The sequence below is a fragment of the Electrona antarctica genome (genome assembly GCF_951216825.1).
Source record: "Electrona antarctica genome assembly, chromosome: 16".
In the NCBI taxonomy this organism is placed as follows: domain Eukaryota; kingdom Metazoa; phylum Chordata; class Actinopteri; order Myctophiformes; family Myctophidae; genus Electrona; species Electrona antarctica.
The window spans coordinates 25835052-25859829 of NC_136797.1; the positions used below are offsets into that span (position 1 = coordinate 25835052).

At 44.7% G+C, this 24778-nt stretch overlaps 2 protein-coding genes across 2 annotated transcripts in view; one reads left to right on the forward strand and one right to left on the reverse strand.

Moving 5' to 3' along the window:
• LOC306939366 (chondroitin sulfate proteoglycan 4-like) overlaps positions 1-24778 on the forward strand; it is a gene marked incomplete at both ends in the record, with an annotated part of 46837 nt that overhangs the window by 19156 nt on the left and 2903 nt on the right. Inside the window, 16 exons of the mRNA XM_079523953.1 lie at positions 644-736; positions 3592-3974; positions 5618-5768; positions 9177-9365; positions 9677-9859; positions 11390-11566; positions 11956-12154; positions 13173-13304; positions 13578-13753; positions 14444-14657; positions 14933-14964; positions 15511-15695; positions 16574-16916; positions 21922-22074; positions 22532-22939; positions 23458-23634. Coding sequence (XP_079380079.1) covers positions 644-736; positions 3592-3974; positions 5618-5768; positions 9177-9365; positions 9677-9859; positions 11390-11566; positions 11956-12154; positions 13173-13304; positions 13578-13753; positions 14444-14657; positions 14933-14964; positions 15511-15695; positions 16574-16916; positions 21922-22074; positions 22532-22939; positions 23458-23634 — 3195 coding nt within the window. The remainder of the gene's footprint in view (positions 1-643; positions 737-3591; positions 3975-5617; positions 5769-9176; positions 9366-9676; positions 9860-11389; positions 11567-11955; positions 12155-13172; positions 13305-13577; positions 13754-14443; positions 14658-14932; positions 14965-15510; positions 15696-16573; positions 16917-21921; positions 22075-22531; positions 22940-23457; positions 23635-24778) is intronic.
• LOC306940256 (inosine-uridine preferring nucleoside hydrolase-like) lies at positions 18752-19711 on the reverse strand (the record flags this gene model as incomplete). The annotated part of the gene is made up of 1 exon (XM_079525277.1): positions 18752-19711. The coding sequence occupies one exon, from the start codon at positions 19709-19711 to the stop codon at positions 18752-18754; it is 960 nt and encodes a 319-aa protein (XP_079381403.1).

Here is a 24778-nt window from a genome sequence, read left to right on the forward strand (position 1 = left end):
GATTAACAGCCTAGGAACCCTTTGCAAGAGTTTAGTAACAACCAAGTAAACCCAAGAAAGAAAATGCACGTGTTAATAGTTAAAGATGGGTGCTGCACCAAACACCATGGTATAATAGATAACGATCCACACGCCAGATAGTTTCTGTTGGAAGGAATTTTTTACAGCACCAGTAGTGACGTTTTCGTGTGTGTGTGTGTGTGTGTGTGTAAACTTAACTGCTTAATATCACTTTAGCAGATCTATCTGCTCTATCTCTAACACCCCAAACACGCGCGCGCTCACACACACACACACACACGCACACACACACACACACACACACACACACACACACACACACACACACACACACACACACACACACACGCACACACACACACACACACACACACACACACACACACACACACACACACACACACACACACACACACACACACACAGGGTTTTCCTCAGAGCTTAGTTTGATCGTTATGATAACGGGACAGTGCCGGGTACATAACAACAAAAACACACTCACTCCTGTTGTTTCTCCATCATGCTGTGTTGTAATGGAATACATTGTATTTCCTTCTTCCTTTCCTTCCCTTCCTCACCTGTCATTTCCTTTACTTGCCTGCACACTTTCCTCTGCTCTCAGAAAAAGGTCCTGTTCATCCACAGTGGAGTCAGTTTTGGTCGTTTCGTGCTGTTTGTGACCGATGGGAAACATTACGTTTCAACACTCCTGGAGGTGAGAACAAATATATCTGTTCGTATATAAATTGAACTCATTCCCGCATGTTATAATGGTGACAAAAGGCTAAATAAATGGTAAGTACTAAGTGGTGTATTTATATAGCGCCTTTTTTACCAAAGCGCTTTAAAAAGTGTCTTACATTTACCCATTCACAAGCACATTCACCTTCTACCTCTTGAGCCACTGCCGCCCAGCGCCCGCATCACCAGAAAGCTCATATATTGCTAAAGGTGTTACACTTACAGTATGGGCTGAGACCACTTCTGGAAATCTTTCAATTTTGTGATTTCCTTTTTTTGGCATTTTTAATGTTGCCAATCATCTGTGCCAGGGTCCCTCCCTGGCACACGTGATTTCCAGATGGGGGTCCACGGCCAAATGCAGGATTCATTTGGGAGTCCTTGGCATGAAAATGTTTGAGAACGAAACCACTGTTTGAATGTGTATCTCAGGTGAAGGCTCAGGACCCGTAAAACCACTGTTTGAATGTGTATCCCAGGTGAAGGCTCAGGACCCGTAAAACCACTGTTTGAATGTGTATCCCGGGTGAAGGCTCAGGACCCGTAAAACCACTGTTTGAATGTGTATCCCAGGTGAAGGCTCAGGACCCGTAAAACCACTGTTTGAATGTGTATCCCAGGTGAAGGCTCAGGACCCGTAAAACCACTGTTTGAATGTGTATCTCAGGTGAAGGCTCAGGACCCGTAAAACCACTGTTTTAATGTGTATCCCAGGTGAAGGCTCAGGACCCGTAAAACCACTGTTTGAATGTGTATCTCAGGTGAAGGCTCAGGACCCGTAAAACCACTGTTTGAATGTGTATCTCAGGTGAAGGCTCAGGACCCGTAAAACCACTGTTTGAATGTGTATCCCGGGTGAAGGCTCAGGACCCGTAAAACCACTGTTTTAATGTGTATCCCGGGTGAAGGCTCAGGACCCGTAAAACCACTGTTTTAATGTGTATCCCGGGTGAAGGCTCAGGACCCGTAAAACCACTGTTTGAATGTGTATCCCGGGTGAAGGCTCAGGACCCGTAAAACCACTGTTTGAATGTGTATCTCAGGTGAAGGCTCAGGACCCGTAAAACCACTGTTTGAATGTGTATCTCAGGTGAAGGCTCAGGACCCGTAAAACCACTGTTTGAATGTGTATCTCAGGTGAAGGCTCAGGACCCGTAAAACCACTGTTTTAATGTGTATCCCAGGTGAAGGCTCAGGACCCGTAAAACCACTGTTTGAATGTGTATCTCAGGTGAAGGCTCAGGACCCGTAAAACCACTGTTTGAATGTGTATCTCAGGTGAAGGCTCAGGACCCGTAAAACCACTGTTTGAATGTGTATCCCAGGTGAAGGCTCAGGACCCGTAAAACCACTGTTTGAATGTGTATCCCAGGTGAAGGCTCAGGACCCGTAACACCACTGTTTGAATGTGTATCCCAGGTGAAGGCTCAGGACCCGTAACACCACTGTTTGAATGTGTATCTCAGGTGAAGGCTCAGGACCCGTAAAACCACTGTTTGAATGTGTATCTCAGGTGAAGGCTCAGGACCCGTAAAACCACTGTTTGAATGTGTATCTCAGGTGAAGGCTCAGGACCCGTAAAACCACTGTTTGAATGTGTATCCCAGGTGAAGGCTCAGGACCCGTAAAACCACTGTTTGAATGTGTATCCCAGGTGAAGGCTCAGGACCCGTAAAACCACTGTTTGAATGTGTATCCCAGGTGAAGGCTCAGGACCCGTAAAACCACTGTTTGAATGTGTATCCCAGGTGAAGGCTCAGGACCCGTAAAACCACTGTTTTAATGTGTATCCCGGGTGAAGGCTCAGGACCCGTAAAACCACTGTTTGAATGTGTATCCCGGGTGAAGGCTCAGGACCCGTAAAACCACTGTTTGAATGTGTATCTCAGGTGAAGGCTCAGGACCCGTAAAACCACTGTTTGAATGTGTATCTCAGGTGAAGGCTCAGGACCCGTAAAACCACTGTTTGAATGTGTATCCCAGGTGAAGGCTCAGGACCCGTAAAACCACTGTTTGAATGTGTATCCCAGGTGAAGGCTCAGGACCCGTAAAACCACTGTTTGAATGTGTATCTCAGGTGAAGGCTCAGGACCCGTAAAACCACTGTTTGAATGTGTATCCCAGGTGAAGGCTCAGGACCCGTAAAACCACTGTTTGAATGTGTATCCCAGGTGAAGGCTCAGGACCCGTAAAACCACTGTTTGAATGTGTATCTCAGGTGAAGGCTCAGGACCCGTAAAACCACTGTTTGAATGTGTATCCCAGGTGAAGGCTCAGGACCCGTAAAACCACTGTTTGAATGTGTATCTCAGGTGAAGGCTCAGGACCCGTAAAACCACTGTTTGAATGTGTATCTCAGGTGAAGGCTCAGGACCCGTAAAACCACTGTTTGAATGTGTATCCCAGGTGAAGGCTCAGGACCCGTAAAACCACTGTTTGAATGTGTATCCCAGGTGAAGGCTCAGGACCCGTAAAACCACTGTTTGAATGTGTATCTCAGGTGAAGGCTCAGGACCCGTAAAACCACTGTTTGAATGTGTATCCCAGGTGAAGGCTCAGGACCCGTAAAACCACTGTTTGAATGTGTATCTCAGGTGAAGGCTCAGGACCCGTAAAACCACTGTTTGAATGTGTATCCCAGGTGAAGGCTCAGGACCCGTAAAACCACTGTTTTAATGTGTATCCCAGGTGAAGGCTCAGGACCCGTAAAACCACTGTTTGAATGTGTATCTCAGGTGAAGGCTCAGGACCCGTAAAACCACTGTTTGAATGTGTATCCCAGGTGAAGGCTCAGGACCCGTAAAACCACTGTTTGAATGTGTATCCCAGGTGAAGGCTCAGGACCCGTACCTGCAGGTGACCAACAACACTGGCCTTCTGGTGCAGAGGGGCGGGGTCACGACCCTGACGTCGGACAACCTCAGCGTCGCCACCAACCTCGACATCCGAGAGCCGCGGGAAGTGACCTACGAGGTGTTCCTGCCGCCCAGATGCGGCGTCCTCTTCTTCCTGCAGGGCGGCGACATCGGCGGGGAGGACGGCGGCGGCAACGCGGCGAGCGACGCCACCCTGGTGTTCACCCAGCGGGACCTGCTGGCGGGTCGCGTGGCGTACCGCCACGACGATAGCGGCCGGCTGTCGGACGTGTTCAACGTGTCGGCGAGGGCCAAGGAAAGGGAGAGGATCGCCGACGTGCTGACAGAGAGAGGGAGGTAAGGTCTATCTGTGTGTAGTCATTACATGTCATGGCTGTCGGGCAGAAATGTATACGCATACAGTAGTTTCATTATATAGATATTCAATGCATTCATGTCAGGTTTTTAAGCTTACGTATGATTCCTGATGACTATGTTTTGATGTATTACCATGTGTTGTTCTTGCTTACTGTAAATCGCTCTGGATTAAGAGCGTCTGCTAAAGGCCTAAATTGTCACTTTTGTTTTTCTTAAATTAAAGCCCTACTTCATGTCACACAAAGTTAGTTGAAAATAGCAAAACATAGCAGATCTACAAGCACACAACGCCTCGCACCGCGAGGCGTTGTGTGCTTGTAGATCTGCTATTTTCACTATTTTAAAATGTTTTAAAAATAGTAATAGTCATTTTATCTGAGGATCTAAACAGCAGCAGGTATCGTTTCTGGCTCCGAAGTATCGTGAGATTTGGCTGCCAGACAGGAAACGGTGGGAAGTCTCGCGATACTTGGTGCGTTCTTTCTAATGTAATTAGAAAGAAACGGTTTGGGACATATGAGTTTTCCTTCCACACGACAGCGACGATATAATCGCCTGATTGGGATTATTTGTGTCAGTCTACAAGCAATGTGGCACGTTCTGAGCTTGTAGATTGTCTATATCAGTCATCATGTTATCAATCATATGCAATTTGTGTTTAAAAAGCCTAAAAGGCTTTCTTTTGCAGGGACAGAAAAAAATATATGTTAATGACGTTTAGAAGATTTAGAATACTTTCCTGGGGTCTTTATGTGTGCAATATGTAATATGTGTAATATGTGTTTTAGATATTTTAGATTTGATCAGTGTCCATGATGTCACAGACACTGGGCTCACTTCCTTCCTGGACTACAATTCCCATAATGCTTTGGTGTCTTACTAGTTACTGAGACCATAGACATATATACATAGACGCCTCATTTGCCGCTGCAGTTCATTGGAGCGACGTGTATCCCAATGAAGGCGGAAGTGCAGTGCTGAAGGCTTTTTTTTTTTTTTTTAACAAATCTTTATAACAGTCATGACAATATACATTACAAAACAAGACAAACAAACACAAACAACAAAGTTATTAACAATACAACATCAGAGCCAGGGGGGATTAGATTACTAACAGAAAACATTAAAAGAGTGAACACAAAGCAACAGTTCTCCGCAGCTTTCTTATTTAGAAGTGCTGAAGGCATTTGCTGAAGGCGACTGCGTCGCTGCCCGAGTGACGTCACTCATGTGAATCCTCCATGTCTCTCGCTGTCACTCAAGTGACTACTGGCCAATCACAGCGCGTCTTTTCCGGGACTTATGTTACGCACGCGGAAGCTTGACAAGCTTCCGCTTTGCTTCCGCTATTCTTCGCAAGGAATGTCGGGAAAATAGTGCCTTCAATTTTGACACACGCCTCAGAGCCGGAAGGGGCGTCTATGTATATATGTCTATGACTGAGACCACATGTAGTCCAGGAAGGAAGTGAGCCTGTGACATCATGGACACTGCTAAAATCTAAAATATCTAAAACCACATACAGTATTACACACATAAAGCCTCAGGAAACATATATTTGTTTGCAAAAAAGTGTCCCTTTAAGCAAAACAATGTTGTCATGTCATGATGGCGCCGTGCAGCCCCAGACGGAGCAGAGAGGTGCAGCTGGACATTGGAGTGACTGTGAAGATCTATCTGGAGAGCCACCAGAGACCTCCCACGGTGTTCCGCAACGCCCCCCTGGTGGTGGAGGGCCGCCAGGCTGTCACCGTCACCAGGCAACACTTGGAGGTACACTGACATGCTACTGTATTACGGTCACATTTACACTTCATTTGCACTCATGTATGCATTAACCCATTTTGGGCCGGGAACCCCTTTTGGTGTTTTAATCATTATGTTATAATTTAGCTACAGAGCGAATGTTTTTAACTCAAATCTTTGCTTCTGAGGGGTTCCTGGAATAACATATTTTCAGATGGGGGTCGGCGGCCAATTACATATCATTTTTGGGGTCATTGACATGAAATATTGAGCACCACTGATACAGAAACATGAGGTATTTCAGAAAACTGTCAGAATTTAGAAGAATTTTTTTTAATTTCGACGTCAGGCCTAAATGGGTTAAGTTTGTGTTATGAGTCCCCTGATGAATGTTGTATGAATGAGGCATTCCAAAGTTTGATGTGGAATATAATCGGGACGCAAGTTTGTATTGTTTTTTATTCACGTCGCCCCTGGTGTGTAACAACCGCTACAGTTACATTTTAGACATTTGTCTCAGTGGTTCAACGTTTTGACCCCCAGTTTGGTATGCATTATTAGACCCCATAACTCAGAGAGTGTATAGTTCCAGAGCTGCAATGGTCCTTACTATCAATAATTTAGCTGGGGGCACACTTGAACAACCTGAATAACCCCCTATGTATCCCCGGATCCCATTTTGAGAACCATTAGCTGACAGGAGCAATGGGCGATCACGTTTTGGCAGGCGCTTGATACTGATTAGTAAAATTTTAGAGCAGACCCTCACCCAGCTTGAACTCATACGTATGCAGTGGTGTTGCCGCCCCAAAGTTATTAGTGCAGCCGCGTCCGGCAGCCGGAGAAAACTAGAGTTCTCAACAGGCCCGAAATGTAAGGCCCGGCCCTACCTGGGCCCTTATGAAACCCTGTACACTCAAGATACTGCCCGGCCCCCCGCTGCCACCCTTAGATCTCCATATATAGAGCTGACCTGTTCTGACATTCCATATGTTGATCAGACCTCATCAAACCCAGTACACTACACGCTCCATATATGGCCTGTACAGAATTCATTCCATGCCAAACCGCCAGTGCTCGCACAGCAGTCTGCCGTCCAATTAATAAATGTTCAGGGCAAGACCCTATTTGAAAAGATGATGGCAGGGATTCTCATCTTTTAATTTGAAGTATGGCCAGTTTGACATGCATAGGCTACTGACCCCCATTTAATGCCATTTATATCTGGGACCCAAAAAAATAAAATGTTTTTATTTTATTTTATTCTTCCAGGGGCCACAAGGTGCGGCCCGTGGGCCGCCTATTGGGGAACCCTGCTCTATCATCATAATTTATTACTCAATTATTATTATTTTTTAATTCTTTGTATTAATTAATGATTTTCCTCCAGGTGGTTCACGAGGACAGCCAAGCCTCAGAGATAGTTTATTCTGTCCAAACCTCTCCTTCTCTGGGTTTCATCTTGAAGGCTTACCCTGGAGAGAACTATAACTATAACTATAAGGTAAGTCTTTTACACCTGTCTCGTAATTGGTGGATGGATGGATGGATGGATGGATGGATGAATGAATGGATGGATGGATGGATGGATGGATGGATGGATGAATGGATGGATGGATGGATGGATGGATGGATGGATGGATGGATGGATGGATGGATGGATGGATGGACAGACAGATAGATACTGTAGATACATGTACATGGGTAGATGGGTGGACAGGTGGGTGCGTTTGGGCCAACCCCATCCCTTAAAAAATGTGAATCACCAAAACCGGCCTGAAAATCCATCTTTCAGGAGGCCAAAAGGGGAGGTAAATCTCACTTCTCCCATATAAAGGTGATAGCATTGACTGACTGCCTACTCCCCCCGTTCTCCTCTGTACATATAGGGCTCATATAAAGGTGATAGCATTGACTGACTGCCTACTCCCCCCGTTCTCCTCTGTACATATAGGGCTCCATTTTTGTCTCATCTTCCTAAAGACACTATTTGGGGATTTAGGAGTGAGCCCAGTGTCTGTGACATCATGGACACTGCTAAAATTTGAAGTATGCCCAGTTTGACATGCATAGGCTACTGACCCCCATTTAATGCCATTTATATCTGGGACCCAAAAAAATAAAATGTTTTTATTTTATTTTATTCTTCCAGGGGCCACAAGGGGCGGCCCGTGGGCCGCCTATTGGGGAACCCTGCTCTATCATTATAATTTATTACTCAATTATTATTATTTTTTTGTATTAATTAAGGATTTTCCTCCAGGTGGTTCACGAGGACAGCCAAGCCTCAGAGATAGTTTATTCTGTCCAAACCTCTCCTTCTCTGGGTTTCATCTTGAAGGCTTCTAAAGTTGGTATTTTGGTCTAAACCTGTCTAAATCCCTTAAACACCTCCGTTACCCGTTATATTATGCATAGGTGTCACCAGTCCACGTCCCATTGCCTTTAATAGATCCCTTATGCGTTGCCCGTTAGTGCTATATTGCTTCATAGCCTCAGCCCGTTGCTGCCTCACTTGTGCTGCACCCCCCGCCCCCCGTGGCGTTCTTTCTTTTTCCAAACGCAAAGAGCGTAAACTACGAAATTAGGGCTTCCATTTGGTATATAGATTGTGCGTGTAGATCGTCTCTACGGAACGGTATGAAGCGAAAAGGAAAGTTCGGCAAGTCGGATTAAACCATTTGCTGCGCTGGTGATGAACTGAAGAGCAAATGGAATCGCACACGCGGCACAAGCCGCACAATGGCTGGCAGGCTGGCACAAATAACTTCTTTGACTATACAATTATATAAACACAATGGACACAAGGAAGTGGCAGGCACTCACTTCAGCTATAGGAAAATAACAAAGAGATGTAATATGAATATTGGAGAGATGAGGCAGCCTGACAAGTCTGTGCCTGGACATCTCCATTGAAGCGTGCGGTGGCCGCTCTTTACCAAACTAATTTGGTACGGCTTACGGGTGCTTTTAAATGCCACTAGCGCTTTCCCAAATGTATGTGACCAAAATAGCAATTTAGGGGAAAGCGTGCCAACACGCCCATGACCACACCTCTAGGCGCAAATACCGGTGTCGGCCAAAAAGATAGCGGGTGATGCTGGACGAAAATACCATTAAGGGACAATATTCGTAATTTTCGGGCAGCGGCTGAATTGCGGGCTGCGCTGCGGGTAAAGTCAGAGACAAAATTGGAGCCCATAGTGTTTGATATTTGTTGATGATATTGTATTTTGGTGTTATGTTTTATGCTGTTCATGAATTGAATACATAGGACCACAGTGGAAACAAGTCCCTAAAACATCTTTGTGTTATCCTTTTAAGCCTCGTGCATGACCCGTTCTGTTTGCTTTTCTGTCTATTAACGTATTCAATGAATGAATCAATGAATCAATCAATCAATCAATCAATCAATCAATCAATCAATCCCTCCAGGGCAACAAAGCGGGGCAGCCCATCACCTCGTTCACCCAGGAGGACGTGAACCTGGGCACGGTGCTCTACCAGAACCAGGACCCGGGCCGCACCAACGACTCTGTCCTATTGGACGCCAGCAACGGAGTCACACAGGTTGGGCCAATCAGGTTGGAGATTGATGTGATTCCTCTGCTCCTCCCCTTACAGGTACAGTATGTTTCTTAAAATCTAGCTACGTAAAAAACACCTGAGCCTATAACTAGCTTTACAATTAGATTATACTTATTATATTTATTAATTATGATATTAATTATACACCAAACATCCATATTTGACCTTTCTGTATTTTCTTGTGAACTGTAAACATCGTTAATTTCACAATGTAACAGTGCATCATTATGTCTATGGAGAATTAGGAATTATGGAAGTCAAGACCTTGTTACTGTCCGGCACACACAGTCAGTCAATCATGTCCGTTTATCGGGTTGATAATCCCTTATCGCCTTGTGTGTTGACAGGTGGCTGTCTTGACCGTGGACGAGGGGTCATCCCTGCCGCTGACCTCTGACACGGTCAAGGTCACCAGTCGTCACTTCTCGGGGATGAACTTTGTGTACCAGGTGGTGACGGCTCCCAGACACGGACAGTTAGAGCACAGCAGGATACCTGGCATGGCCATCACTGCCTTCACTCACGCAGAGGTCAGAGACACGCACAAACACACGCACGCACGCACGCACGCACGCACGCACACACACATAAGCACATGCACAAACTTACACAAATACATGAGCACACATGTGACATGTACATTCACAAACATGTATGCATGTATCCACACACTTCACACACTTATCATTTATCTGGTACCGTGTAGTTTAAAATGTACAGAATTGTTTACAAAGACGCTATGTTGTTTACCTGGTATCCTCGTTTCTCTGAGGCAATAATACACTGTTGTCTCTGCTCTCTACTGTATTTATGTGATTATTGACCTTATTTATTGACTAGAGTTCATGCTTATTATGCAGATTATTTTGATCTCTCATTTGTAAGTCGCTCTGGATAAGCGAGCGACTGCTAAATGCCTACAGTATTATGGTTCATTGTAGTTGTAAATTGTGAATCCTGTTCTGGGATGAACATTCAGAATCTTACAGAATAAACGTCACTGGTTCCATCACTCTTTTACAGATATAATGAAGTGGGTGAAATTAGTTTATTTCCAAAATAGGGAGAAGAAGAAAAGGGAGGGGGGGATCTATCATTAAAGTGTGTTAAAAAAATAAGGTATATACACATACTGTATGTGACATACAGTACTGTATACTGGGGGTGCCGACACTTTTTTGACTTGAGAACTACTTTTGAAATGACCAGCTCAACAAGATCTACCAAAAAAAAATCTCATTGCTGAAAATAGTTTTTCCTGAGGGGGCTTTCAAATAGCGGCGCTGGCGTTACAAACACACTTGGAATGGTTAATAGAGGGGAGAAATTGTAATTGTTAATTTTCTGTATGTAACTTTGCTATTGACGTTTGCGCCGAACACTCTTGAACACAAAGTATTACATTGTGGGTTTGCCTACTATAGAAGCTGTGAAGTGATGTCAATCACTCAAGTCACATTAATTCAAGTGGCAAATGTCAAAAAAATGCCTTTTAGTACTTGATTTATTTATTTTTAGGGCCATGCCATGTGGTCTACCTGCACAGCCTTTGTGATCTACTGGCATATCGCGATATACCTTTTGGGCACCACTGCTGTATACACATAGCATAAGACCAACAGATTCCAGTATGTACATGAATCTAGTCTACAGTACAAGCTCCCAATGGTAAATGGTCAATGGTGCATTTATATAGCGCCTTTATCCAAGGCACTTTACATAGATTACAATTCACCCATTCACACACACATTCATACACCGATTGCGGCGGAAGCCATGCAAGGTACCAACCAGCACATCGGGAGCAATTTGGGGTTCAGTGTCTTGCCCAAGGACACTTCGACATGTAGACAGGAGGAGCCGGGATTCGAACCGCCGACCCATGGATCATTGGACGACCTGCTCTACCTCTTGAGCTACAGTCGCCCCAGTCGCCCCTGTGCATTGCAATGCATTGCACTGTGAGCGTGCCGGTGGGCTATATTTCCTATATTTCCATGAGTAGACTCATGGAAAACACCTGTCTCTCTCTTCTGTTCTCCTCCGTGTCCGTGTCGAAGGTGGAACGTGAGTACATCTCCTACGTCCATGACGGCAGTGACACAGTGCGCGACAACTTCACCATCGTGGCCAACCAGACAGAGATCATGAAGCACAGTGTCCCGGTCACGGCTCAGATCAACATCATACCTGTCAACGACGAGACTCCTGTTGTCACAGCTAACGGGCCGCTGAAGGTGAGCTACTTATTTCATTTATTTTTTGAGCAATTGAGATTTTCTTTTTATGAATCCGTTGACCTAATATATAATAGGTCCTCACTATTGCTCATTATGGTAACATTTTATCATGAGTATTAGTGAGGGACAATTATACGAAGATAGGTTGAAAAATCATGAAAACAGCCGATCAACAATAATTGCTGTGAGCTTGAAGATCGACTGTTTTCACTATTTTTGAATGTTTTTTAAATGTTTTGCCTATAATTGTATTTTATAATCAATTAAATTGATCTGTTAAATTTACTGTTGCTTCCCTACACAAGTATTTTCTTTTTTTCCTCTCCTCTCCTCTCCTCTCCTCTCCTCTCCTCTCCTCTCCTCTCCTCCCCTCCCCCTCCCCTCAGGTATGGGTTGGCTCGGTGACAGAGATAACCGTGGATGACCTGTGTGCGGAGGACCTGGACACCGGGTCAGAGGATTTGGAGTTCATCGTCACCCCACCCAGCAACGGTCACCTGGCCCTGAAGAGCGCCCCCTCCAGGCACATCCTCAACTTCACCCAGATACACATCCTGAATAGACAACTGGTGTTCAGGCACAGTGGTGAGCACAGGGGTCACTAACATGTCCGCACACGGACAGATGTGTCCGTGGCAAAGACTTGGTCTTGTCCGTGTGGCACATTTTAGATTTTCTGTTTTACACACCGTTATAATGTTCTTATTTCGATCATGACACCCACTTACTGAATGTCAAGTCTCCAGATTTTCTCCAGAATAAGTATGACAATTATTTATTATGACTCTATGGCACATTAGGAGTCCACTAGTAGTATGTTTTATTTGCCCGTAAAGGTCTGTTTGGTTCCATTTGAACACTCAGAGTTACAGACCTGTTATTCAGGGCTATCTATTTATGTGTTTCTGGTATTATTATTTGTCCGTGGCAAAAACACAAACATGTTAAAATGTCCACCACAAGCCAACATGGTGGTGACCCCTGGTGGTGAGAAACCTACAAATGAGAAGGAAACCTATAGCTACTAGTTTTCTGAAAAAGCTATGTTTCTATGTCAGTCGTTCTTCGATTTTTCAAAAATAGCAGACCTACAAGCTCGTAGCGCGCCACTCGGTGGCGTGCTACGAGCTTGTAGATCTGCTATTTTTCAATAGCTAAAGCATAACATAATGCTGGTTCCCGCCCCAAAATGGGTTAAAGGTTTGCTAAAAAGGCTTAAAGGTTTGCTAAAAAGGCTTAACAAAAAGGCATAGGCCTCATACCAATTTTTTTTTAAAAGACTATTGTCAACTTTGTGCTAATAAATAAGTAGATTTACTTATTGTCTTTGGTGTGCGGGCAAAATCTACAAGTAACATATTTGGCTGTTTGGAGTAGAGACTACAGTACAGTACAGTACAGTACAGTACAGTACAGTACAGTACAGTACAGTACAGTACAGTACAGTACAGTACAGTACAGTACAGTCAATTATTTAACATTCCATTTCACACAAACCATGCAGTGTCAGGATAAATTAGCTTTTAATAGAAAGTATAATATAATTAGAAGCTCTTATGTGATATTGTCTGGTCGATGTGTTGACATTAATATTTGTATACAGGTGCTCTGTCCGGTGGATTTCACTTCCAGGTCAATGACGGGGTGAACTTTGCACCTCGTCAGATCTTCAGCACAGTGGCTCGCTCTCTGCTCCTCACCCTGCAGAGAAACAAGCCATTAGAAGTCTACCCTGGTACAGTAACGCACGCACGCACGCATGCACGCACGCACGCACGCACGCACGCACGCACGCACGCACGCACGCACGCACGCACGCAGCCACAAGCGCACGCACCCACCACAGGGGCACTATCAAGCCATACAATACAAAAATAAAAACCCCAACAGTCATTATTCATTCATTTCAATCCAAAACGGTTTTTAAAAAGTGTTTTCAAAGACATTCTTGGCCAGTTTTTAGAACTGTTGAAACATGCATATTTTTGTTGCATGCTTTCCCCAACAGGCTCTGTGACACCCATCGCTCCCAGAGAACTTCAGGTGGTGACCAATGACAACACGGACCCCAGAGGAAACTATTCTGTGGTGTTTGTGGTGACTTCTCCCCCTAAACTGGGCCGTCTGATCACTAAACTACCAGACAACTCCACCCGCTCTGTGTCCACGTTCACACAGAACATGGCAAGTCCCTGCAAATATGAGTTGTTCAGATACCGATACCAGTATCAGAAAAGCTGCCGAGTATTGGCGAGTATGTCAGTCTATGGCATTCCGAATTCATGAGATTTCATTTACAGTTTGAATTGATTTTGCGCTACTGTTTTGTATTCTTACTATTTATATTGTTATTTTACTAACTTGGAGCTGCACTTTAACTATTATTATTAATGGATTTTGTTATGGACCCGCATAACTCTGAAAGTGTACAAATGGAACCAAATGTACGCGTAAGGGTCCCTTTGTACACTCTCAGAGATTTGGAACCCTGTTGTTGAACACGAGGTGAATGATAAATGAATCTGTATCTTCCAATTTCAGTTCGTATTGGTTTGCTCCCAATCTTTTGCCCTCTGGTGGCGGGCGGGTGGTGTTACAGCGTGACACAGACACACAGACAGACAGACAGACAGACAGACAGACAGTTTTGTCCAGCTTCTATAGTTAGTGCTCACTTCGTTCGCAATCACTTCGTTCGCAATAAAGGCATAAAAAGCCCCAAAACAAATCTTTAAAAAAAGAACCAATAACCAAGCAGCGCCCACCCACGGCCATGCCCACGGCCACGCCCACCCACGGCCACACATAACGAAACAACATGCAAACCGTCACATTTCTCTCTCGGTCTTTGGATCCATCTGTCTCCTCCGTCAGGTAAATGACGGAGCGCTCTGGTACGAACAGAACCAGCTGGAGTCGGTCGGCTGGTCGGCGAAAGACTCTTTCTCCTTCACCGTGTCCTGTCCGCCTGCCACTCTTCCTCCCCACGCCTTCACCATCCTCATCTCGTACCAGGCCAGTTCACACCCCCAAAACCAAGACCAGCAACAGCAACAGAGACAGAGGACCAAGCTGCAGGCCAATACCGGTAAGACAACAGAGACAGAGGACCAAGCTGCAGGCCAATACCGGTAAGACAACAGAGACAGAGGACCAAGCTGCAGGCCAATACCGGTAAGACAACAGAGACAGAGGACCAAGCTGCAGGCCAATACCGGTGAGACAACAGAGACATGACAGCATAATCGTTGCTGTAGGGCAAAATCGTATGTTTTTTTGTTTTGTTGTTTTGTAAATTAATGCCATGGGGAATATGACCAAAAACTAATTACTCCCACTTTTTGAGGGCCTCCTTAATCCCAGCTTTGAGGGAACACAATCCTTACTTCACACGAGTGTGATTTTTTACTTGTAAAACCGTGATGTGACAATAAAGTTGATTCTGATTCATATTTCCATCGTACAAGAGTGTCACACAAAAGCAGTGGAACATAACCGATCCACAAACTGTCACGCCGGACAGGACCTACGCCGTAGACGCTATAAATGTTTTGGGGCGGAAGTTCTGGGATTTTGGCAGAAGTACCGCTCAAGGAAATTACGTTATGCTTCAGTTTACATTCTCCGTGAATGAAACAAGTGTTGTGATTGGTCGGAAACATATCGTATCCGGGTGAAGTACATCTGACGGATGTTCCGGCCCAACACTTCTGGCGGTACCGTCTCTGCCTTAGGTTGTGACCTGGCTTATTTTCTCTTCGCAGATGAGTAAGGCTGGGACTGAGGCTAACAAGCTGTGAGCTTGTAGATTGGCTACTCTCACGTTTAGGCTTAGGAATGTGACAGAAAACTAAAACAAATGAACCATGAATTCAAGTCTCCATGGGGTAATAGGGAAAAAAAGGGCATTTTGGGGGTGAACTATCCCTTGAACCTGTCAGTATCATTGTCCAGGTGCCGTGGTGCCAGAGGGAGGCAGGGTTGTGATCGACAGCTCCAAGCTGGACGCCTCCAACCTCCTGGGAAAGGTCCCGCTACCTCAGCGACAGAGGCACCAGCTTCTGTACTATGTGACGTCCCTGCCGCGACACGGGGTCCTGGCGGCAGGGGCGTACAACCTCACCAGGTAGCATACTGTACTATGTGACGTCCCTGCCGCGACACGGGGTCCTGGCGGCAGGGGCGTACAACCTCACCAGGTAGCATACTGTACTATGTGACGTCCCTGCCGCGACACGGGGTCCTGGCGGCAGGGGCGTACAACCTCACCAGGTAGCATACTGTACTTACTGTACAGGGGCGTACAACCTCACCAGGTAGCATACTGTACTTGCAGTGGTTCTCACACCTTTTCATTCCACGACCGTTGACCAAATTAGTGCATTTTTGTTTGACAAGAAGTAATTAACCCATTTAGGCCTGACCGATAAAAAACAAGTCTTCTGAAAGAATATATGTTCAATTTTCAAAGATTTGTGCCGCATTTTCACGATTTTTCAAAAATAGCAGACCTACAAGCTCGTGTTATAACCATAGATATATATAAACTCTAGATGGCTCAAGGCAGAGTTTCTGACGTCGTTCACCCGGCAGCCATCTTACTTCGGGGCTACAGTACAGTATGTTCAATGGCAGCTCAAACAGAAACAGTCATAACTCGCTCAAATCTTGACGGATTTACAAACGGGTTGGTTTATTACAAACGTTGTCAACGTGGCTATGATTCAGGATGCTTATCTGCTTAATTCTTTTTTTATATGAACGTCTTATAAAAGCATATAAGTATGCGGACGTCTCTGACGTTTATAACAAACCAAACCGGTTGGAAATTGAGCAAGTTATGGTCATTTAAGAGTACATGCCCCATAGACACAATGTTATGTGGCCCGAGGTAAGATGGCCGCCACGTAACGACGTCGCTCTCCATTGGCCAACAGCGTGGGTGAGCTATCTAGAGTTTATATATATCTATGGTTATAACAACAATCCCTTTCTCCCACACAGGGAGCAGCTCCAGTTTTCCCAGCACACCCTGGAGAAGTTTGGCATCGCATACACCCACGACGACTCGGAGACGAGAAGCGACAGCTTCACATTCAGGGCGTGGGTGGCTCCGTTGGACCCCTCCTCCTCCTCCACCTCCGCCTCTTCAGTCCCTACGTATTCCACCCTTTCCTCAACTTCGTCCTCGGACTCGGGAGACCTGGACGACCTCCTGGCGTTGACAGACACCTTCAACATAACGGTGACCCCCGTCAATGACCAGCCGCCACTCAGCAGGTCCAAATCTCCCCCGATGATTGTGGTAGTGGGGGAGACCGTCACGCTGGGCCCGGAGAACCTTCAGGTGCACCGGCATGACACCAAGCACACATACATACATACATACATACATAGTCCCCAGTGAATAGGCAGGTTGCCCTTCACTGGTAACCTTACATTGGATTTTAAATATATGAAGGTATTGTAGGCTGGGATTTTACAAAAAAGCCCACTTTTAAATACATACATACATACAGACATACAGACATACATACTTATAAGGTATGCCATCTGGTGGCTAATGAACCAAACACATTCTCAAAAGTTGAAGCAGTTTTAGAGGACCCACTTTTAGGCCAGTGCAACAGAGCATGCTTTTGCCTTTTTTTTAAACCTTACCCATTTTAACCAAATACATACATACATACATACATACATACATACATACATACATACATACATACATACATACATACATACATACATACATACATACATACATACATACATACATACATACATACATACATACATACATACATACATACATACATACATAAGCAGTTTTAGAGGACCCACTTTTAGGCCAGTGCAACAGAGCATGCTTTTGCCTTTTTTAAAACCTTACCCATTTTAACCAAATACATACATACATACATACATACATACATACATACATACATACATACATACATACATACATACATACATACATACATACATACATACATACATACATACATACTTTGGATTTTAAAAATATATTAAGGTATTGTAGGCTGGGATTTTACAAAAAAGCCCCCCTTTTAAATACATACAGACATACAGACAGACATACATACATACTTATAAGGTATGCCATCTGGTGGCTAATGAACCAAACACACATTCTCAGAAGTTGAAGCAGTTTTAGAGGACCCACTTTTAGGCCAGTGCAACAGAGCATGCTTTTGCCTTTTTTAAAACCTTACCCATTTTAACCAAATACATAAGCAGTTTTAGAGGACCCACTTTTAGGCCAGTGCAACAGAGCATGCTTTTGCCTTTTTTAAAACCTTACCCATTTTAACCAAATACATACATACATACATACATACATACATACATACAACAGTGGTGGGGTTGCCAGGGGTTCACACATTGTTCAATGCCATGGACAACTCAACGCAGCGTGAGCTTGTACATAGGCTATTTTTTCTATTATTGTTTTATTTCATGTATTTATTTTAGGGGTGCTTTCCCCTCTAATGCATGGCTTTCTGAAATTATGCCATAGGCCAGCCAAGCCTTTGCTTAATGCAAATGATGATGTAATTCGTGCCAGTTCACACGAGTGTGATTGTTTTACAGTATTTATTGTGGAACAAATAATGTTAAAGATGTGAGGGCCACGTCACATCTTTTATTTATTTATAATAACGTCACATCTTTAACAAAGTGTTCCTCACACCTACACCTACGGTAAATAAGCCCAACTGGCGGCCATGGCCCGCATTTAGAAAAGCACTGGCCTAATAAGTTTAGCAGAGCGTGCTTGTGACAGGAAGTTGGATTGATCTTTCATAGCGATCTCCATATATGAGTTATTTAGGTTTTTGTGGGGCGCTAGCCCCTCCAATGCATGGCTTTTGAAGATCACATCATATGGCAGCCAAGTCTATGGACTTTAATGTTTGTTTAGGGAACTAAATAACAGCGTAAGATGACGTGTTGCCGATATAAATAGAGCGGGTGCCCCTCACTTGTGTGGGGTGTGATTTCTTTGTTTTTTAGGTTTGATTGATCTTTCATAGCGGCAGGAAAACAATGTGGGTGGGGATAGTGAATGAACAACACTGACCCAACTTAACCCCCAACAACTCCATGCAAAGTCCTGTCATTTCAGACAGGGCTCAAGCATGAATTACTTTATGTTACATCCTACTGTAGTGCGCCCATCAGCATGGCTTTGAACTTGACCAGATCCACCTTCTTCATGATGGAGACCTTGTGTTTCTTCTTAAGCATGTCTAGATAGTCCAGCACCATCATCCCTCGGGTGTTGGTACCGTCCAGCTCCACCGTTACCGCAACCTGTTCACTTTCCGTCACAAAGGTGTCGTCTATAGCCGCGGCTATGGCATAGCAGTCACAGGGGGTGAAGCCCACTCCTGCACACATTTCCTTCTGGAAGCGCTCCAACTCCAAACACACCTTCATGGTGTGTTTGAAGATCTTCTTCATGAAGTGAGCCTTCTCGGTGTCTTGAGCCAACCAGGTGTCACAGAAGGACCATGATAGGTTGTTATGGCAGGCGAACTCCCAGCTGGCGATGTAGGTAGGACAGCAGAACTGGTTCAATACGATGTAAGCAGCCTCGGGGTCCGCGGCAAAATTAAACTCCCCACACACTGTGGTGTTGCCCCTGGAATCGGTGTTGCCTCCCATTAAATAGAGTGCCTTAAGTTTCTCTGGGAAGGACGGGTCCAGCTTTACGGCCAGGGCCAGGTTAGTGAGCGGTCCCGTGGCCACCAGAGTCACCTCGCCGGGGTTGTCGTCGACCATCCTGATCATGGCCGCCACGGCCCCCTCGCTCTGCAGCAGCTCCAGGCCCGGCGCCTCTGGGTCGGGGGCGTCTCCGAGCCCGTCCTTCCCGTGGAAGTCGGCGGCGCGGAGGACGCGGCCCAGCAGGGGTTCCGAGCTCCCGCGGTAAACCGGGACGTCGTCCAGCCTCTTGCAGACCTTGAGAACGCGCAGAGTGTTCCTGCAGACGTTCTCCAGGGCCGTGTTGCCGTGGGTACACGTGATCCCCAGGACCTGCACGTTGGGCGCGGCCATGGCTATCATGATGGCCTGGGCGTCGTCCACGCCAGTGTCCACGTCAATCAGCAGCTTCTTCATTGCTCCTGGGCAGCCAAACTCGACAGACATCAAACAGCCTTATTTGTACTTCTGTTGACAGCGCTGGCCTACATGTATGTCAGCTATATACTCGGAGGCCAGTCTATGAAATCCTATATGGATGACATCGGGGATCTCCATATATGAGTTATTTAGGTGTTTGTGGGGCGCCAGCCCCTCCAATGCATGGCTTTTGAAGATCACATCATATGGCAGCCAAGTGTATGGACTTTAACCCATTTAGGGCGGGAACCCCTTTTGGTGTTTTAAACATTATGTTATAATTTAGCTATTGAAAAATAGCAGATCTACAGGCTCATACGCTACGAGCTTGTAGGTCTGTTATTTTTGAAAAATCGTGAAAATATTTAGGATTTAGAAGATTTTTTTTTAAATTTCGAGGTCAGGCCTAAATGGGTGGGTTAATGTTTGTTTAGAGCACTTATGACGTGAATCGTTTGCCAGCCAAGTCTATGGACTTTAATGTTTGTTTAGGGAACTAAATGACAACGTAAGATGACGTGTTGCCGATATAAATAGAGCGGGTGCCCCTCACTTGTGTGGGGTGTGATTTTTTTGTTTGAGAACCGCTGATCCGACTGACTTCACACTGTGGGCCCAGTTATTACAGTAGAACAGAACAGAATGGGGTCAGACCTGGTTGTACTGGTGGAACAGAGTCCAAATCAAACGGAACAATACAGAGTCTATAGCTGAGGTTCTCAAATCTCAACCTTTTGTAACTCAAGCCCAACTGGGAGGGCTCATGTACTAAAATAATTGTAAATACTGAGAGTATACAAGTAATTTGAAATGCTTAATATAATAATATTCAACTAAACTGACTAAATCTTATTTTAAATGCTTTGCAAAACGGTAGGTCAACTTCATTAGGCTTCCATAATGCACGGAAGCAAAATTAACTACTGGTCTTCAGCACATTCAAAATAAGTGCAAATTGGTGTGACAGGCCTGCAAATCACTGTTAATTACTTAATTGGCACATATCTGTGCTAGTTAAAAGCATCAGTGTATTAAGATATGACATACGTGGCTGCAAAATCGAAATGTGTGAAACAAAAGGTATGTCTCAGATTAAATTGTTACTACTTGGGCAGTCCCTCTGCGGCCCACTGGGGGGAGCTCTGAGGCCTGGTTGAGATGTTTGTGCAGTACAGTCTCACATTCTGCAGGATTAGTGTTCATATTTGCAAGCTGTGTTACCTGCAACGTATAACAAACCTAGGCGAACATTTGATCTACAAGCTCACAACGCGTTATTTCAGATAGATAGAGGGTAAAAAGGAGGGCAAGAACAAACTCTTTTTGAGATTGGGGTCGGTGGCCAAATACATATAATTTTGAGCAAAACATGTGTTTTTCAGAAAACTGTTAGGATTTTAGAGGACATTTTGTAGAATCGGCCTCAGGTCTTGGGGTTTGGGTTTAACCCATTTTGGGCGGGAACCCCTTTTGGTGTTTTAAACATTGTTATAATTTAGCTATTGAAAAATAGCAGATCTACAAGCTCATAGCACGCCACCGAGTGGCGCGCTACGAGCTTGTAGGTCTGCTATTTTTGAATATATATTTCAGAGCGAACATTTTTAACTAAAATATTTGCTTCTGGGGGGTCCCTGGAACTACATATTTTGAGATGGGGGTCCGTGGCCCAATAGAGATAATTCTGGGGGTCCTTGACATGAAAAAGGTTGAGCAAAACTGACATAGAAACATAGTTTTTTTTAGAAAAATGTTAGGATTTAGAAGCCTTTTTTTTATCGACCTCTGTCCAAAATGCAGTGATGTAAATAGATTTTCAATGTAATGAGTCCCGGGATGCAGGGATGGTCTTTTAGTTGAGTCCCAGGGACATTTTATGAGTCCCACTTCAACAATGTTAGGAGTCATATTTTGACATTTTTACAAATTGCAGCATTTAACTCCCATTTCATTTTATATGGTTATAATCTGGTTATATTCATGTAGAAAACGGAAGAAGAAGATTATTATTATAACTACAGCTAGCAAAATAAACTAGAATAAAAAAAAACAGTACAGTACCGTAGTGCATCCCGTGGATGCAGAGGTCATCGTTGTATTGCATCCCTTAACTATAAACTGCGTTTTGGGATGCAAAATGCACCCTATTTTAATCTCTGAAATGGGTTAATTGGTCAATGGCCAAGTAACTTCTCCTACAATTGCAGGTTGACGACCACGATACCCCTCCGGAGGAACTGCATTACAGCGTGATCAGTAAGCCCAACAATGGATACCTGACTCTGGGAGAGAGACCAGAGCCTGTCACCGCCTTCACCCAGTATGACGTCAACCACGGCAGGCTGCACTTCATACAAAAGGTGACTTTCACTCTTTCGTCAAAAATAGCAGACCTACAAGCTCGTAGCGCGCCACTCGGTGGCGCGCTACGAGCTTGTAGATCTGCTATTTTTCAATAGCTAAAGTATAACATAATGCTTAGCTGGTTCTCAACCTGTGGTCCGGGGACTACTGGTGGGCCGTGAGGATATTGAAAATGGGCCCTCAAACTTTTGGCAAAACACTAATAATTTTAATCTTAGATCATTTCCGTCTGTGGTTAGAGAGTGTGGATGTAATAACAGGAATTCATTAACACATTTGGCGCCGTTGCCGTATATCTACGGCAATTGATAAATAGTGCCACGCTCCCCGCCATTGCCGTAGATGTACGGCAATTGGTTTTTTATAGTGTTTATGATAAATAATAATAATTTAAATAATAGCTATCCATATCCTTATGTATTTTCTTTGTGCTTTCCCGCCTCCCACCACCAGGGGGAGCCCTCCACGGGAGTGTTCTACTTCAACGTGACCGACGGCCACCACGGCCCGCTCTATAAGCTCTTCACGCTCATGGTGACGCAGGCGGTCGTGTCCATGGCCAACAACACCGGCCTGTCGTTGGTCCAGGGCAGGAGCGTGGCGGTGGTCCTGACTCCCAGTCACCTGGCCGCCCGCACCAACGGCCAGCAGCCCGCCGACGTCATCTACGCCGTCACGGCGGCCCCGCGGCATGGACGCATCGTCATCGACGACCGCAAGGTCGCCGCCTTCCGGCACGAGGACGTGCAGTTTGGCCGTGTCGTCTACCACATGACTGACCGCGGCGCGTCCGAGGACAGCTTCAAGGTCTCGGTGTCCGCCACCTCCCCCGGCGTGGTGTACAACAAGCTGGTGGACCAGGTACGGTACCGTGTAACAGTGGTTCCCAAACTTTTCTCTCGAGGACCCCCAAATTGACACTAATTAGGCCATTTTGAGCTTGTAGATCTTAAGTCTTAAGTTAAGTAATAAGACCTGGTACTTAAGACACGCATAATACTTAGTGTTTACTGTTTTGCCAAAAATTTGAGGGCCCATTTTCAATATCCTCACGGCCCACCAGTAGTCCCCGGACCACAGGTTGAGAACCAGCTAAGCATTATGTTATACTTTAGCTATTGAAAATAGCAGATCTACAAGCGCTGTAGGTCTGCTATTTTTGACGAAAGAGTGAAAGTCACCTTTTGTATGAAGTGCAGCCTGTCGTGGTTGACGTGCTATTTTCACTATCTTTAGTCAGCATCAGAGTCAACTCTAGTGTCACATTACAGGTTTGAAGGTGTAAAGTAGTGGGTGAATTGTGCATTTCCGTGCATCGTTTTTAAGTGGTTAAATAAAAATGGTTGTTTTTCCCCCAAATGGAACCGTGCATGGACCAGGTGGTGAATGTGACGGTGCAGCCACTGGTCTACCTGAGGGAGCCGGTGCGTGTTCCCAGCGGTGTGGCTGTGAAGCTGAGCAAGGCTATGATAGATGCCTCAGAGCTGGCTAGACTCAGCCACGCCGACCCCGTGTTTGAGGTCCTTTCTCCTCCCAAACATGGGAAACTGGTCAAGGTGAGACAAATAATAAGGTTGGTGTTTGGTATGTTTTAACTGCTACGGTTGCACTGGGGGTAGTCTTTTTTTTTTTTTACTTTGTTTTTATTTCAGTTTTGGCAACTTAACAGAATTATAAGCATACATATTTCTTACAACTGCTTTTTTTTTACTGGGGGTAGTCTTGTGGGTAACAGGCTAGGTGGGCACTCTAGGGACATCTGAGCACCTTAAAGGAGAATTCCATGCTAGAAGTCTTTCTTACCTTTCTTACCTTTCTTTGTAGTTGTTACGTCCCCACCAAAGAGGTCCAGGTGTTTTTTTGTGCAAAAGCTCCTTATTGGCTATTTCCCCTTAATAACACCTGGACCTCTTTGGTGGGGACGTAACAACTACAAAGAAAGGTATGAAAGCCTTTTAGTGTGGAATTTTCCTTTAAGGTAAAATTGGCTATTTTGAAAACATGGACAAAATAGACAATTTTACATTGAGGTGCTCAGGCCCTCAGATGTTCCTATTCAATGTATGGGCGTTAACAAACCTATGGTACCTTGTCTTGTCGTACGTTTGTGTTTTTGTTTCAAAACTTGATTCAGGTTATGTGGTTTGTAACTATCATCACTTCCCTGTTAGCATAGGACTATACAATTTATTGTATGCTACCACAATATTTTGCATATAGTGGTCACAACATTTATATGTACATATTATCTCTGTGGTATGTTCCATATGGGTGTGTCACATATACTGTCATATTATTTGATGTACTGTATACCCTGAAATCTTGAATAAACAAAACTGTGAAAAAAAGAAGAAAAAAACCTATGGTAAGCTTAGTGCTTTGAAAATCATAATATTATGAAGGAATATCCTAAAGTCTTTGCATTGGTTCTGCAGTACTGTTATTTCCACGAGTGTTACCCCATTCATTTAATTTAGATGTACAGTACTATCGGAAGGCAGAGATCGTCTGGCTAAGCTAGACTACTGTCAAGGGCAACCGCACATTAGAATTTCTGCAGGCATGTCTAGTAAATTGTATCTTTCATTCGTCGAATGAAGCCTACCTCGCAGTGCTTTACGATCAGAATTCACCCATTCACACAGGAATACTATTGACAATTTTAATTTGTCACTGTGATTTTTGGTGTGTGTGTTTGTG